The 17,011-nt window shown below is 36.1% G+C and overlaps 1 protein-coding gene across 1 annotated transcript; it reads right to left on the minus strand.

The window, feature by feature from the left end:
* Positions 1 to 8,031: 8,031 nt before the first annotated feature.
* Positions 8,032 to 15,926, minus strand: LOC135644001 (vacuolar protein sorting-associated protein 9A-like). The gene is made up of 5 exons (XM_065161345.1): positions 15,677 to 15,926; positions 14,257 to 14,404; positions 12,473 to 12,643; positions 11,018 to 11,197; positions 8,032 to 9,271 (listed from the first exon to the last, which is right to left on the minus strand). The coding sequence occupies exons 1-5, from the start codon at positions 15,790 to 15,792 to the stop codon at positions 8,480 to 8,482; spliced, it is 1,407 nt and encodes a 468-aa protein (XP_065017417.1). The 5' UTR covers positions 15,793 to 15,926; the 3' UTR covers positions 8,032 to 8,479.
* Between the last annotated feature and the right edge of the window lie 1,085 nt (positions 15,927 to 17,011).

Here is a 17,011-nt window from a genome sequence, read left to right on the forward strand (position 1 = left end):
TAGGTCCATGTGTATCTACTATAATCATCTACAATAACAAAGACGTATTTGTTACCTCCTAGGCTTGATGTAGAGATTGGTCCAAATAAATCCATATGGATCAATTGCAAGGGTCTAGAGGTGCTTATTTGATTCTTAGATTTGAAGCTACCCTTAATTTATTTTCCTAATTGAGAAGCATCACACACATTATCTTTGATGAACTTGATATGAGGAATTTCTCTTACAAGTTCTTTGAGTGAAATTTGAGTGATTAGTTTCATGCTAGCATGACCTAATCTCCTATGCCAAAGCCAAGCATCGTTATTCAAAACCGAGAAACACATTTCATTGCAAAGATCATTGATGTCAATGGTGTATACGTTATTTTGTTTTAATGCAACCATAGATGCGTTTTTGTGTGATTTTTCAATGATGCAAGCATTAGATTCGAATTTGACAATATATCCTTTATCACACAATTGACTAATGCTTAAGAGGTTATGTTTTAAACCATCAACTAACAAAACATCTTCAATAAAGAAGTTAGATTTGTTACCTATGGTTCCTTTCCCAATAATTTTACCCTTGTTGTTGTATCCGAATGTGATATAGCCTTCGTCTATGCTAGTGAGCTTAGAGAATTGAGATGGATCTCTAGTCATATGCATCAACTAACAAAACATCTTCAATAAAGAAGTTAGATTTGTTACCTATGGTTCCTTTCCCAATAATTTTACCCTTGTTGTTGTATCCGAAGGTGATATAGCCTTCGTCTATGCTAGTGAGCTTAGAGAATTGAGATGAATCTCTAGTCATATGCCTTCAGCATCCACTATCAAGGTACCATCTCTTGCTCCTAGCTTATGATGATATATGTTTCTACAAGAAAGGATGATTTTTAGGTACCCATTTAATCTTGGGTGCCTCAAAAACTGATCTAAATTGTTTGTCATGTTGCATGGAATTTATCATGGTTCCTTTAGGAACCCAAATCAATTTGTTCGGACTAACTTTCTTGAATGGACAATGATAAGTTCTATGTCCATATTTGTAACAAAAGTTATATTTGCTTTGGTGTGAAACATGCAAGATAGGACCTTTAATGAAGGTGGTTGGATTTTGGTGAGGACTTCTCACAAATCCAATTCCACTTTGTTTAGGAACGTGACCCTTATTTGTAAGGATCATATTTAAAGACTTGCTACCAACCTCGAATTTCTTTAAGGTGTCTTTAAGTAGCAAGTTCTCCTTTTGGAGAGTTTTTAGATCATGACATTTCATACATGGAGCTAAACTATCATTATGTTCAGTTTTAATTTATCAAAATTATTAATAAGAATATCATGCTCCTTTTTTAACAATTTATATTTTCTACTAATTATTTTGTATTCATCAAATAAGTCATGGAAAGTATTTAACAATTCATTAAATGATAAATCTACATCAGTTAAATTTGTTACCTCCTCTCCGATGGCCATTAGGGTGTAGTGAGCAACTTGCTCGGTGTTGGACTCCTCTTCTTCGGACGCGCTTGAGTCATCCCACGTTGCTTTAAGCGCCTTCTTCTTTGGTGTTCTCTTCTTGGCTTGGGGACAATCACTTTTGTAGTGTCCCGACTTCTTACATTCATAGCAAATAACTTGATATTTTTTGGGTTCAAATTTATTTTTAGTATCATTTTTAAATTTGTTTCTTTTAATGAATTTTTTAAATTTCCTTGTTAGAAGTGCTAAGTCATCGTCAAAGTCCTCATCACTTGAGTTTTCTCTCAAGTGGTCTTCTAGAGTTCTAAGTGTCATATCCTTCTTGTTCTTTGGAAGGTTGTCTTTTGCTCTTCATGAGCTTTGCAAGTCATTTTGTAGGTCATTAATGACCTGATTAATTCTTCAAGAGGGAAGTTGTTTAAATCTTTAGTCTCTTGAATAGTAATGACTTTAGGGTCCCAACTCTTTGGAAGGGATCTTAGAATTTTATTGACGAGCTCAAAATCCGAAAAACTTTTACCGAGTCCTTTTAGACCATTGACGACATCCGTAAAACGGGTGTACATGTCACCTATGGTCTCGCTCGATTTTATTCGAAAAAGTTCATAAGGATGTACTAAAAGATTGATTTTTGACTCTTTCACTCTACTTGTACCTTCGTGAGTCACTTCGAGTATATGCCAAATATCAAATGCAGTTTCACAAATCGAAACACGATTGAACTCATTTTTATCAAGTGCACAAAATAAGGCATTCATAACCTTTGCATTAAGAGCGAAAGTCTTCTTCTCCAATTCATTCCAATTGATCATTGGAAGAGAAGACTTTGAAAATCCATTTTCAATAATATTTCAAAGTTTAAAATCCATGAAAATAAGGAAGATCCTCATTTGGGTCTTCCAATAGGTGTAGTTTGTCCCATTGAACATGGGCGAACGTGTAATAGAGTGGCCCTCTTGGTTTCCAACGTATACCATCTCTCTTGGGTTTTAATCTGATTGAGAGTTAATCCCACTCTGATACCAATTGTTATGATCAAGAGCACTACGAGGGGGGGGGGGGGGGGTGGGTGAATTAGTACAGCGAAAAACTTTCGACGATTAAAGCGACATTCGTATGATAAAAGCATTTTTGATGAAAAACCATTTTGGAAAGTCCTTCAACTTAAGATCAAGCGAAAGTATAGTTGAAGTAAAGCAACGGAGGCAGTTTACAGTTAAGATAGAGAGCAAAATATAAATGCAAATCGAGATTTAGAGTGGTTCGGTCAATCTTAACTTACATCCACTTTTGGCTTCCTCCTTCGATAAGGTCACCGACGTCCACTAGAGGCCTTCCTTCAATAGGCAAAGGCCAACCACCCTTTTACAGCTTTACTCCTTTTGACGGGCTTAGGAGACAACCCTTATAGATTTTCACTCCTCTCTTGAATGATCAAAACTTAGAAGAAAAGAGGGAGAAGAACTTCTAGCCTTTTACAACACTTTTAAGCTCTCAAATTCCCAGAATAAATGCAAGCTTTCGATGCCCTTTCATACAGAAAATGGTGGGGTTTATATAGGCCCCAACTGGTTTGAATTTGGAGCTCAAAAGTGTCATCTCTCGGATTTTCGGAGTCCTTACGGTACCACCGCCATAACTGGGTGGTACTACCACCTAGCATCTAACACTAGGTGGTACTACTGCTTAGTCTGGGTAGTACCACCACTTGGCAGAGCTCGGAGACTGAGCTCTAGCGGTACCTGACATCTGATTGGGGCGGTACCACCGCTTGGCAGTAAAAACTGCCGGTGGTACCACCGCCTGACAAGGGTGGTACTATCGCCCAGAATTCCTGGGAGACCAAGTCTCCTGGGCAGTTCCACCCCGACCAGAAATTCTAGGTCCGAATAGGCTGATCCATTTGGCCCAATTTAGGTTTGTTCAGGGCCCAATTGGCCCCAGATTAAGTTAATGGGATCACCTCCCAATTCTAACTTAATCTACCTGTTAACCATGACACTTAAGACATTAATGCTGCAAATCGTGTTTCGGTGCGTCAATCGCTTCTTCCGGCGAGCTTCCAGCGAACTTCAAGCGAACATCCGACGAACCCTCGGCGATGCTCCGGCAGACTTCTGGCAAACTCCTGGACTTGCGACAATCCTCTTGGCGAGTTCCGACGAGCTTCTTTAGCAAACTCCTGGACTTCTCGGATTGTTCCTACAGAACCTCTGACGACTATCCGGACTTCCGACGAACTCTCGAACCCCCAATGTGATATTGGTCTTGACTCCAGCTCAACACCTGCTGCATGTATTACTACCATCATAGTTAATCCTGCACACTTATCTCAACATATGGATTAGATAACCAAATAATAATTGACTTCATCATCAAAATCCGAGATTCAACAGCTTTCGAGAGCAGTCCTTCGACATGTGCCCCGGTTGTTGACAATAAAAACATACATGTTGTCCAATGGGGCATGAGGTGGAATCATGATCTGTCTTCCCACAGAAATAGTATCTTATGCCGACTTGATTACTAAGAGCTCCTGCTTGTTGATGCCCAAATTGTTTACCTTTGCCTTTCTTTGAGGGTCCAGAATGTGATCCCTCATACGTAGATGGTGTAGCACTAAAAGGTCATTTTCGATCCTTTGCTTATTTTAGTTCATTATCCAATTTCTCCACCACCAGAGCTCAATTTAACACTTCAGCATATGTTGGTAAAATCAATACTGCAACAGACTTTCTAATTGATGATCGAAGTCCCCTCTTAAAATAACGAGTTCTTTGATTTTCATTGAAAGCAATATATGGAGAGAACTGGGCCAACTCAGTGAAATAATGATCATATTCCATTACGGTTCTACTTCCCTGGTGAATGCTAAGAAACTCTTATTGCTTCTCAAAGCGAACCGAATCAGGAAAGAACTGCTCATAAAATGCATCCTTAAACTGCTCACAAGTTACCATATTACCTCTAGCCTCTAACATCCTCCTTTTTAAGGTCCACCAAGTGTCTACCTTCTCTTCCAAAATGAAAGAAGCGAAAGGCACTTTCTAATTTTCCCTAGCTTTGAATGTTTTCTCCACTTGACGAATCCAACGTTCAACAAAGATTGGATCTAGTTTGCCCTCAAAAACTAGTGGTCCCAATCTCTTAAAGTGATCTAAGGTATTATTCCTACCCCGTGGAATTCCATCTCGCTGCTCCTGACGCTCAAAGTATCCTCTAATAGCATTGAGGACTCCATGTACATCATCTTGAGCATTGATGGGTGTAGGGGCATTACGTGCATTCTGCGAAGTTGGAGAAGCTGACCCATAATCAGTGACAGGTGTACGTAAGGACTGGGTTTGGTCTACGATGCGTGGAACTTCCAAGTTATTGTTTGTTCGAACACCTCTCTGAGTGTGTAGACCAATAGCATTACGACCATGAGCACCCCAAGTGACAGGACTGCTAATCTCTGGAATTGACTTCATTACTCCTATAACAAGTTAAAGACAATCATCGGTTAAAGTCAATCCAGGGACCTAATACACCTATAGGCCCTAGACCATGCTCTGATACCATAAAAGATGTCACATCCTAGATTATATATATATATATATATATATATATATATATATATATATATATATATATATATATATATATATATATATATATATATATATATATATATATATATATATATATATCTTTCCACAGAGCCAAGTAGATAAATATCACTTTATTCATCATTTATAAATATTTATTACATTTTATTCATCAAATCACAAGTAGAAAATTAAATATAGTGATGTTAACTTCAAGAATCATCCAAGTGGCTCTACCTAATGGTAGAGGAAGGTCCGCTCTCCATTGGAATCTAATTTAGTACTAGAAGGAGGCTACTCTGAAAATCAAAAACAAAGAAAATTCAGCAACGCTGAGTAGGAATCTCAAAAGTCAACTCAAAATGAATACATGATCAAAATTCAATCATCTCATTGGCGTATATCAAATACCCGGAGGAGCACTCCCCCAACAGTGGATAGAGAGGCTTTATCCTACGAGATGAGTTTGTGTTCTCCCAACAGCGGATGGAGGCAAACTCATATCGCACTCCTAACAGCGGATGGAGTGGTGTCCCTCACCCGCTAAAGTGGGGACACGTTCCTCCCAACAGTGGATGGAGGAACCGTCCAGTCGTCACGTCTAACGGCCCGCTAATCCCCGAAGGGAATCGCCCTACCTGCTCTCGATAGGGAAATAACATAATCTCACACTGGTCATGTCCATATCGGGATGAAATAACTCATTTAAAACATCTCTTTCAAATATCATCAATATCAAATAATATAAATCAGCCCTCAATTGACTTTAACTCTAGTTCAATCGATCCAATTGAACTCAATTTACTAGAACTTTACTGAACCAATTTCTAATCCTCATTTAACTGGTTTGGAACCACCCTAGACTAGTATAATTTGGACTAGATTAGATTCAATTTAGGTTAAACTGACTTGAATAAGTCAATCAATTCAGAATCACCCCAAATCGATCTAGACTAATCAAGCCTAGTTTAGTTCAATTAATATTTAGACTCAAATCCAACAACAATATTGGGCTAGATTGGGCCAGCCCATCTACTGGTCATATGCATTATACATGATTGGGCATACATTACACAAAGCTAGCCCAGCCCTCGCCCATGGACTGGTCATGTACGTCGACTATGACCACCCATGATGGTTGGGCTGGGTTAGCCTACGGGTCAAGGCCTGATCCAGGGTTGGGCTTGGCCTACGGGTTGGGCCTGGCTAGTGGACTGTGGCTTGACCTATGGGTTGGGCCCAATTGTGAGCAATTTCAATCCAATTTTATACCACAGCATATATTTATTTACTAACAATTATATAAATAAAAACATAATAAAATATTAAAAAATAGATCGGGAGATAAGCTTTAATACAAGAAAATAAACTTCTAAATTCAAATAAAAAGCATACTTTCTAACACATGTATAATTTCAACGTATTCTAGTTAAATAAATTTTGAATTATTTTAAATTTTAGATAAAAGAATATCAAAATTTTAGATAATATATTTTAATCTAATAAAAATTTTAATCCAGATGAGATTAAAGATAAGTTGTAATGTAAAGAAATATCATATATTTAATATATAAAACATGTAAATTTTTAACATGTTTAAATTTAAAAATAAAAACCTTAAACATGGGTCAAAGAACATTATAAAAACTTCAATTGATTGACTTTAATGCAATAATAAAAATTTTTATATTTAAAGAATTGATAAATATTTTTCAAACTACAAAACTTTTAACATTTAAAGAATCAAAATAAAAACTAAAACTTTTATTTTCAAGAAAGATAGTGAACCTCCATTAAAGAAATTTTATTTTTATTTTTATATTTATTTAATATAAATTATTTCTATTTAATATACTAACAAATATAATATCATCCTATTTGGAATACTTAATAGTTATTTCCTAATTTATATTAACAAACAAGAAAATAGACTAAGATTTCCTAAATTATAATGATAAGTAAGGAAAAAATTAATTCCTAACTTAATTATTTGATTTGATTACGGTACGTTTCAATAAACATGGGTATGACTTATCGCCTGTGATGAGTAAAGCTACAGGATAAGTTCCTTATTTGTGGTAAATAAAACATGGGTAGAACTAAAAGCTATTTTGAATATAATCCCAAATATTTATGCTGTTCCGGAGAGAACTTGGATGTTCTATTCCTCATCCATTTAGGACTGCAAGTTTTATTGCGACTTGGTTGAGAAATTATGCCAGAATCCAAAGCGCTGATGGGGGTTTTTAGAGGGTAAACCTTCCTCTGATCTTTTGCATTTGTCTTGGAAAGTAATATCGGTCATTCTTTCTTTTCTTTTTGTAGCATAGGATTCTTGCTGTGATGTGATGATGGTGCATGTTGGAACGTCCTGATTTTGGAAGTGGGCATAGGTTATAATTGATTTATAAGTGTATTGTTAACTTGATATAACATAGGAATTCCTACTATGATGATGGTGCAATGTGGACCCTTTCATGAAATTAATTTATTGATGTGATGCTCTCATTTAATCCCTTATCAAAGACTTGGGCTAGTAAATCGGGTCTCGTAATAAATGATATCAAAATCGATTAGTATCTCGGTTTAAGTATTCTGAATGAATGATTTAAACTCAACAAGGTTTACATGCTAGCTAGTAATTCCATTAGGTAGAATCATCATGATTACTGATAAACCAAATGCCCTCTAATCTTATAGATAATGCTTGAGTTAAGTTTAAACATCTTGCACCAATGATTCAAGTTCAATCAAGTTGACGGGTTAATTCTCCTATTTGATCAGATGGTAACAATTGATGAACCAAATGCCCTACCGATGCAGATCGGATAGTTGTGAAGACCAAAAAAAATCCACCACTTGAGGACTGTATCATGAGACCATCATTATCTCTGTTGCAGGACGGACAAAGAGGACAATAGCTTTCTTTCTTTTTGTGGTGTCACACTTTAATCTCAAGGGAAATGTAACAAATATTGCCATGAATGACTTCTCATGCTTCTTCAAAGTAAAAGGTTTCATAAATCTATTTGGGTCATTGAAACTACACAAAAGATACTAAGAGTAAAAAAAAATGAAGAATCAACAACTACACGTAGAAGCTCAGAAACCATCAGCCATGAGTTACCAGCTACCTAGGAAACAGGATAAGGTCTAATACAATACATACCAACCGGCACAAACAGCAAAAAAGAAGCTAACATTGGTTGAAGGTGGGCAATATTTGACCTCCTTTGGTTTGTAAGTGCAGCTGTTTGTTTCCTTCCCCCATTTTAAACCGAGTAAACAATGGCTTTGATTGAGAGCTACAGTATAGCTCTCCTTTGCTTGTCCAGGGCAGAAAAGAATACCTCTGGCTTCAGTTCAGTGCACACGGAGCAAATATATATTAAGAACAGAAGCTTAAGAGTTCTGCACATCCTTTCATGGACTTACTTCAGCAGTCGAATCGTCTGCAACTTTCTTGGACTCTGCATCATCCATTTGCAAGATCAAATCCTCGACAGAACTGCCCCCTTTTCTGCTAACTTCTTCGTGGTCCTCGACTTTCATTTCCATTTCTGCTACATATTCAGATTCCTTGACACTTGAAAGTTCAGATGGTGTTTCTGTGTTGGGTAGAGAAAGAGATTCATTACCGATGCCCATTCCTTTTGAAAGAGCTACATACCGAAGCACGAGCTGCTTGTAGCAATTCAGGAGGCTTCCTACATCATCAACTGTTAGATCTCCAGCATTAGCAAATAAGAATGGGTACTCCTGAAAATATTTGTTTACATTTTCCTCCTTCAAAATGTCAGTGGTTCCTTTCTTCTCTAGATCTGAGATCGACAGCCTGTTAATTAGACGTTTATACTTGCGATCTACATCTTTGTTTATACTATATGATTGGTTCGGGACTTGATGTCCTTCGACAGATGCTGTGTTATCCAGTTCCCTGTTAGATTTCAACCTTTCTTCCATGGCATCCAGATGGGTTTCAGTTTGCTGATGTTCTGTGCCAGTTGATAGGCCCATAAGATGTGCTCTGGCAGATTCCATTTTCTTTTGGAATTCTATCTCATCCATTGAAAGTGCTTGTGCATCAATATTCCAGATAAAAGATTCTGCAGACAGGATATTTGTGAAGAAGTATGCAGCTTCAGAGACTAAACGTGACTGACGCCTATAACGCTGTATGTATAACAGGTTTGAATGGAGTTGTGGAGGGTTTGCCTGCAAAGTATAATATACATTATTGTCTTTTTCAGCAGGAACTACAAGATAGAAGCTGAAATCTCAATAAATTTCCATAAGAAGTAAAAGTGCAACTAGGCCTGAGTTTTTCTGGTGCTTTAGAACATACATGATGCTTTAATTTTATAATTTGGTAGTCCCTAAGACAATAGTGGCAGTAGAAGAAGCAAGTTCCTTGAATACTTTTGGAGAACAGCAGCTTATAATGCAGACTGAACACCAAAAATAAGGGTGCATGATGTCCTGACCTGATCCAGTGAGAGAATTGACCTATCAACATGATGAACCTCATGAGTTACAATCTCCTTCATTTATGGCTTGATGTCCTCATCAAAGCCCAAAACCAACTCATGATCCTAAATCATGTCTGGCAGGCAGCATGTGGGGCCTAACCTAGTAATACCTCAAGATCATATGATCTGCGTCTAGCTCCATCCACAAATAACTCTTTCCTACCTGGACTTCTCACTATGCTTAGTATTAGGTCCCTCTGACATCAAACATCATGTCCTGATCCAACCCAAAATGCCTTTAAGGTTAAAGGTAGTAAGTTCATTTAACATAATAAATCATCTCAATTATTTTCTCGTTCCCAATTCAGACTAGGGTGTCAAACATGATGTTGCTGCATGTACATTTAACACAAATTGTGAGTAACAACAAGTTCTTTTGTAATTCCTGTACAGTTGATTAGATTTCTTCAACAACAATTCAGTTTCATCTGGTTTGGTTTGTATGGCTAGTATGGTTTGAATTGCTTAGACTTTTTAGACCTTAATTGTGATACCCTACCTAGTCCCACATTGGAGTGAAAGGTGAATACGTTGATATATAAGATTTGGTAGGCTTAACACTAGCAACTTGGTTAAATCATCTCAAGCCATGTGTTCAAAGGCACATTCTATCTTACTGTGCCAATGATACTAGAGTGAACTCAATATCCCATCGTGTATGCGTGGGAACGGCTCTCGAGTGTTACTAGGCATTAATGCGGACAAATACTTCTAAGTTATAGAGATAGCAATACACCATAGTAAGTGAAAGGTGGGTTATTTTAGTATATAAGATATGATGGACTTACTATTATTAACTTGGGCTTAAGGATTATTTTGGGTCACATGGTAAAGGCCAGTTCTAACCAAGTTATTGGGCCAATAAGCGTATCAAACCAGGTCATGAATAAATATTTATTTGGTTTTTATTGCCCCATAACCAGATCCTTGTTTACTCACATCACCTTCAAGAATTAATATCATCTAATTTTCATACTTAAACTACATGGACTTTTTTGTTTGGTAGCATTAACAGATATTTTCTTTTCTAATCTTGTTATAGTCACAAATTAACTTTGGTTAGATAAAGTCACTTTTGTGGATAAAGTGATAAAATTGAGAACTTAAATACTTGCATGTAAATACCAACTTATTCACCACAATGTCAACTAAAATGAAAAAAGAAAAGGAAATCAATCTAGTTATAACCCTGTCTATTGTAACTTACAAATGTTCATGAGATATATGGAGTGAACCATACTGCAAAAATGGATTTTGGATAAGGATAATTAACTTAAGCATGTAACATCATACTTTAGTATGCTCCTATCATTCAATCATTGGTTTGAAAATGAAGTATATTGGACTAGATGACCTAATATTGAAACAAACTTAGATTTGTTAAAAAATGAGAGCAACCGCTACTTCAGTATGACCTGCATGGAAAACATACCTTTATGGTAACATAAATGAGGACAGGGAGGAACTCATCTGCTCCTGGAGGGTTCTCATTTGACGCGATTGAAGCATTTAATAGTAAGTTATTAATGACTTTGCAACAATTGAGGATACAAACAAGTTTGTCTCTAGGAGCCTTGTACATATTAATCTTCTGCAGTTCCTTCTGTGCAAGCTATGACAAATATGAACAATATATGATTAGAGATAACTATCTTGGAATTTGTTAAAATAATTTCAGATGTACCTCATATAGTTTTAGAACCATATAATTCCCAAACTTTATCAAGAATTAACAAAATAACAACTGTAACAAAAGCTAATGAGGAATTGTGGGGTTTGGCATTCATAAAATGCTATTCAAACAATGAAATCCTGAATCAACATCAGCAACATTAAAATGAGTAGATAACAATGAAAAAAAATCGTCAAGTTGCAACAATATGATATGTGAAATGACATACAGATGCTGAAATGATAGCAAATATAGCAGCATTAAGAAAAAAAAGTATTTCTTTGCAAACTCCTGCAGTTGAACTACAAAATCAATGCAACATACAATTCATATATTTGACAACACCAAAGGCAATCTTTCAAACAAGATTATCTAAACAAGCTTGATAATAAATAACTGAACTTAAGAACATTATACAAAGGCCTTAATATCCCTAATGTCCTTCCCAATAAGATTTACAACATGCTCAACTGAAAGTAAATAATATTGCCATAAAGAAACTTAATTATGACCAAAATCCATAAAAGCCAGCGTAACTGTAAAAGCATGGGTCTTTTCTGCATCGTATTAACTTATGCTCAGACATTCAAGAACAAACAGCCACAAATAAAATGAAAATCTTCTTTTTCTCGCACCAAGATTCATCCAACAAAATTTGCATGTCTTACATCTTTATGGTTTACTTATACAAGAATCCTCCAGTTAGTCTGCATCAATAAACTCCTCCATGAATTCTTTGGTGGAGTCTGAATAACAACAGTAACCATTGAATTTATTCAGACCGAGTTATTACACGTTGATGTTAATTACCAAAAAAATCTTCTTGTAATACTTTAGTTCTTCGCATAATATATTATCTTATGCTACTAAAGACACTATGAGAACAATATGATGTTCAACGGCCATATCAACCTACAAACAATTCTAATAACTTGAATTACTTATGTGCTATTACTGTGACAGCTTTGTTGTTGTTATTGTTGTTGCTGTTGTGCCCATAAACTATTACTATGATAAATGATTATACAAATCATTAGACAATATCTAGTTTTAGTTGTCATTAATGGTTCAGGAACAGCAACACAAGTCCAGATAGGTTGAGACACACAAATTTGCTGCTGAAGTATGAATTAAGTGGAAATTTATGGGTGGTTCAAATAAATCTGATGGCTCCAAGGATATTCTAAAGTTCAGTAGCTCTGTTAATCAACTCACCAGCCATGATGTTTCATTTTGGAAGGCCGGCTGTATATCCAAATTTTCAGGTCGTACAAATTGTTGTAGTAAAGCCATCTTCTCATAAAGTTCTCCATCACTGTTTGCATCTTCTGGAACTGATGCAAATACACGGCTGAAAAGTTTTGTCATGACATATTTCTCCAGACCCTGTACATATACAAACAAAAGGGCGATGTCCAGAAACATTCTTAATTTCAAAAAGCAAAAAGGAGAATCAAAGAATGAACAAACATGAATATGGGCCAAGATAATGATATAATGAAACATGCAAGAATCAGCAAATGAAACTACTGATCAACTTGTATAGAGCAATGTCATTCTAAAATACATGGGAACAAAACTAGAACTGAGAAATTTCAGTTAAGGTCTGTGAATGGGCTCTGAAACTCTTTTGCTGAAAAGAGAAGACAGTACAGAACACAAGCTTGCAACTTTTACAGGCATCAGCACTTGTTAAGAGCCATACATGTAGAGCCTGTGTGACTTGCCGATAATTATTGAAAATCACAAAGTGCATGGAAAGCAATATTGATTCTGCATATAACTAAGGGGGAAACAAAGACATACAGTCCATATATTCCAGTAAGACATAAGGTCAATAAGTTTTTTTAATACATGCTGACCTAAAAAGATTCCCTTTCAGAGAGCACCAGAAACCTCCTGTAAAGACATTGAATGGCAGGACACTTATATAGTGAATATATAGGTCAAGTAACAGCTAGTCAAGACTTGCCAAATGAACTTTCAACACAGAAGGTTATCTACTATAAAACTCCCGTGTTTTAATTCACTCAATAACCTATGGCCCTTGTGCATCTTAAAGAAAAGGTAGAGTAAATAAAGAATCTTTTCTTAATACCCTTTAATGATACAAGCAGGAACAATTCCTTTTGTCTTAAAATTTCCAAGGTTGAGGTGAACCATGTGCAATTTAAATCTTAAAAATTGATGTGGTACTGCAGACATTCACCAGTGGAGAAACTACAACAAAGAGGTTGGAATCTTACAAATCCAATGTTTAGCAGTATTTTTCTTGATACTCCATTTCTAGATTTTGCTATAGGGGGTTACTACCCAAATTGGCTATCACCAAGATAGTCCTATTATAGTCTTCTATTTTTGTTACTGTTTAATGATTTTTTTAAAACTGTTTAATGATATTGCATGCATCCATCCTCCTATATACAGTTTTGATGCAATTCTACTTTGGAAAAAAATTTGTTATTGCTCATTATGCTATCAAGAGAGAGAATTTCATGGAAATAGATTATTGTTTCCAATAAAAGATTTAGTGAAACACAGGAATGATTGTTCAAATAGGACTAACAGAATATATGGAATCTTACTTAAATATTCTATAGAAATATATTGAGTTAGCATTGATGTCCTGGAAGGTTTCTCCTTTGTGATTTGGGTTATCAAGTTTCAACTTACGGAAACAATCTCTGTTTCCACAAGGTTGTATGCATCAACTCTCTCTAGACCCCGCATAGGCGAGAGCCTTACGAATTAGATTTGATCTTTATTTTTATTAATAAAAATATGTTATGCTTTGTGTTCATTTGGTTAGAAGATAAGATATCCATGTCCTTTTTTTCACCTTTGGCTTTCATGTGTTGGTAAAAATAGTATTATCCCCTCATATAGATTAGGATAAATGGATCAACTTCTCATTTCTAGAAACAATTTTTCCATTCAGCACAAAAAAGTTTGTCGTAAATTCAGATGCATTCACAGCAAAGAGAACTGCCAAGGCTCACCTCTCCAGCACTTTCCAATTCTTCTTCTGAACTACCAGCCCAAAGCGTATGGGCTCTAAATGCTCCTTCCATGTTGGTAAGAAAATCCTGAACAGCAGCACTGTCATTTTCTGGATCAGGAGCTTTGTTTGAAAAGGAGACAATGAAGCTGCCATGTTAAATGATCCATCTTAATCACATTTCAATCCCACAGAAGCATGTTTAATACATTTTTAAACTACAGATAGTTGCCTATAACAGAAATTTAGAAACTAAAAGCTGCTGAAGAATAAAATCAGTGGCATGCAGTACAAAACAGTGCAACCTATATGACAATTTCAAGATTTCCAGATAAAAAGGTACATGTGGCCATATTGTCAGGAAGGCTTTTGCGTTTTAGGAAATTAATATGTATCATTTAGATCAACCATATAAGAGAGTAATAATCTACAATGATATAATTGAAGAGAATATAAATAGAAGATCAACTCTCAGACAACGAGAGACATTTCTACTATGATCATTCAAATGAATTAAGAGCATTAGGTCAATAAGAACCTCAAAAACTATACCTACCAATCCTAAGTCGAAAATGCTCGAGTTTCAAGTCCCACGGCATTTCTTTTCTGATCGAATTTAGGATTAGTTGACCCTTTCTGAATGGTTTCTACCAAAAAATAAAAATAAAAAGAAAACTCTGGGTTCCATGTTTAGTTTATCCAACTACTTGATATCTATTGACAAATAACTTGTTAAAGAAGGAAGTTAACAGCAAATACAAGTTAACAGGAAAGTCCTATGAAGCCGTGAAAGAAATAGGAAAAGTAGCCTATGAATTCATTATACACCTAACGTAAGCACACACACCACTATATTTATCTCCCATGGAATTAATTACTTCTACAGCATGGAACTCGTCTCTATGATCTTGCCGGAGGTGATGCAGGTATGACCTAACCAAAGGCTTCAACTTAGACGTAAAAGGAAGGCTCAAGAAGCGTTTAGCAAGCGATGTTCCAAGAGAGGCAATACCACAGGAAGCCCCTAACAAACCGTATGTGGCATCACCTCCTACCTTGAGGTAAAGTGAAGGTTAAGAACCAATAATCATCCTGAAATGAATGCTATAGCTGAGGTACGTGATAACATCATGGCTTCTCCAAGCTCTTCCAGTGTCAGATCAGCACCCACGAACCAAAGACGATCATCTAAAATCTAGGTGACTCAATCAGACGGCTGGAGTCAGGGAAATCCGCATCGAGCAAAGGTATCAGCAAGATCCAAGACGCCAATCTCCGTCAGTTCAACAAAGAAAAGAGAAGACGCAATGCGGCCGACAGACAAAAGCTAAATCAAGAAAGAAAAACCACATCTTTAAGATGGAAAAAGAGCTACACAAAAGAACAACCGCCAAGAAAGGGAACGGAAGCAAGATACAGACCTCTTGATCGATTTGACGAAATCGGCGGCGGAGGGGTGCCGCATCCGCTCCAAGAAGTCGTGCCAGGTGAGAGGGGCGGTGGAGGAGCCGAAGGCGTCGCCGCCGCCGCCCTCCATCTAGTGAGAAGTCTTCGAATCCGCACCAATCAAGGGCGCGGCGCTAAAGATCGAATCTTTCGCCCGGGGACGAGAAGGGAAAGGGATCCGACGAAGCCAACCAACGAGGTCCGAAGAAGGCCGATGGTGGAAAGAGACGAGAAGAAGGCCGACCGTCCCAAGTCTTCCACTTAATTTGGCGAACTGTCAAAAATGCCCTCGATGTGTTCACGTCCGAACCCAACACAAACCGCAATCCAATCAGAGTGTCACTTTTCAATTTAGTCCTTATTATTTTTATGTATTTTATTTTGATTGGGTTTTGCATGAAGACGCTTATTAAACTTAGCATTCTTAACAGAGCTGGTTTCGTTTCCATCTCATTGCAAGTATCTATCTATCTATCTGCTCATAGATTAATAAATATATATATATATATATATAAATAAACAAAATCTTTACCGGCTAAGTAAAATGGGTGTTGCGTTCTGTCATAATAAGAGTGCTTCGATTTAAGTGAGGTTTGGTATCATATTTAATTTGAAATTCTTTTCTTTTTTTATGATCAACGTGTAGAGATTTTTATTATATCGTATCTCATAAATAAAATTTATTTATTTTTATCTCGTAATCTTTGACAGTTCATTGAGAATTTAAGAAAATGATTAGTACTACAATATACTGTCGTTATCACATCCCATTATCATCAATTCTAACTAAATTTATGAATTAGGATCGGATCATGTGGGTACCATTTTTATAACATTTTAAGTTAACTTTACGTTGAAAGTTAGATATATATACTATTAGCATTAATTTGTGTTTTTATCTAAGACATAAAATACTATTGATTTAATAGATTTTATTTTTTTTATATATAATGCCAAAAAAATACTGAAATATAATATAAAAATATATATATTATAGCATAATATATTTAAAATGTTTTTACTATATTATAGTGTTTGCACATTACCAAGAAAACAATACGATATGTAGTATTTTTGTAATATGTTACATTTTTCTGATATTATTATTGAAAATTTTGTAATTGGATAGATGGATTGATCCATTAGGAGGGGAAAAAAAAGAGATAGATGATGGGGGATGTTTTAGGTATATTAATTAGGTAAAACACAAAACACTTTCTTTGGGAATTGTGGAAACGGAAACACCTTCCTCGGGTCACCTCTGCTGCCGCAGCCGCCAATTGGTCGTTTCCCGGCGGAACCCACAAGTA

Source organism: Musa acuminata, chromosome BXJ3-8 (genome assembly GCF_036884655.1).
Source record: "Musa acuminata AAA Group cultivar baxijiao chromosome BXJ3-8, Cavendish_Baxijiao_AAA, whole genome shotgun sequence".
NCBI lineage: Eukaryota > Viridiplantae > Streptophyta > Magnoliopsida > Zingiberales > Musaceae > Musa > Musa acuminata.

Bases quoted from the DNA above. Each gene is read 5' to 3' on its own strand.
- LOC135644001 (XM_065161345.1), bottom strand. From the start codon at position 15,792: ATGGAGGGCGGCGGCGGCGACGCCTTCGGCTCCTCCACCGCCCCTCTC. The intron at 14,405-15,676 runs GTCTGTATCTTG...TTAACATGGCAG, and splicing joins TTCGTCAAATCGATCAAGAG to CTTCATTGTCTCCTTTTCAA. The intron at 11,198-12,472 runs GTGAGTTGATTA...TATTTGTCATAG, and splicing joins AAAATGAAACATCATGGCTG to CTTGCACAGAAGGAACTGCA.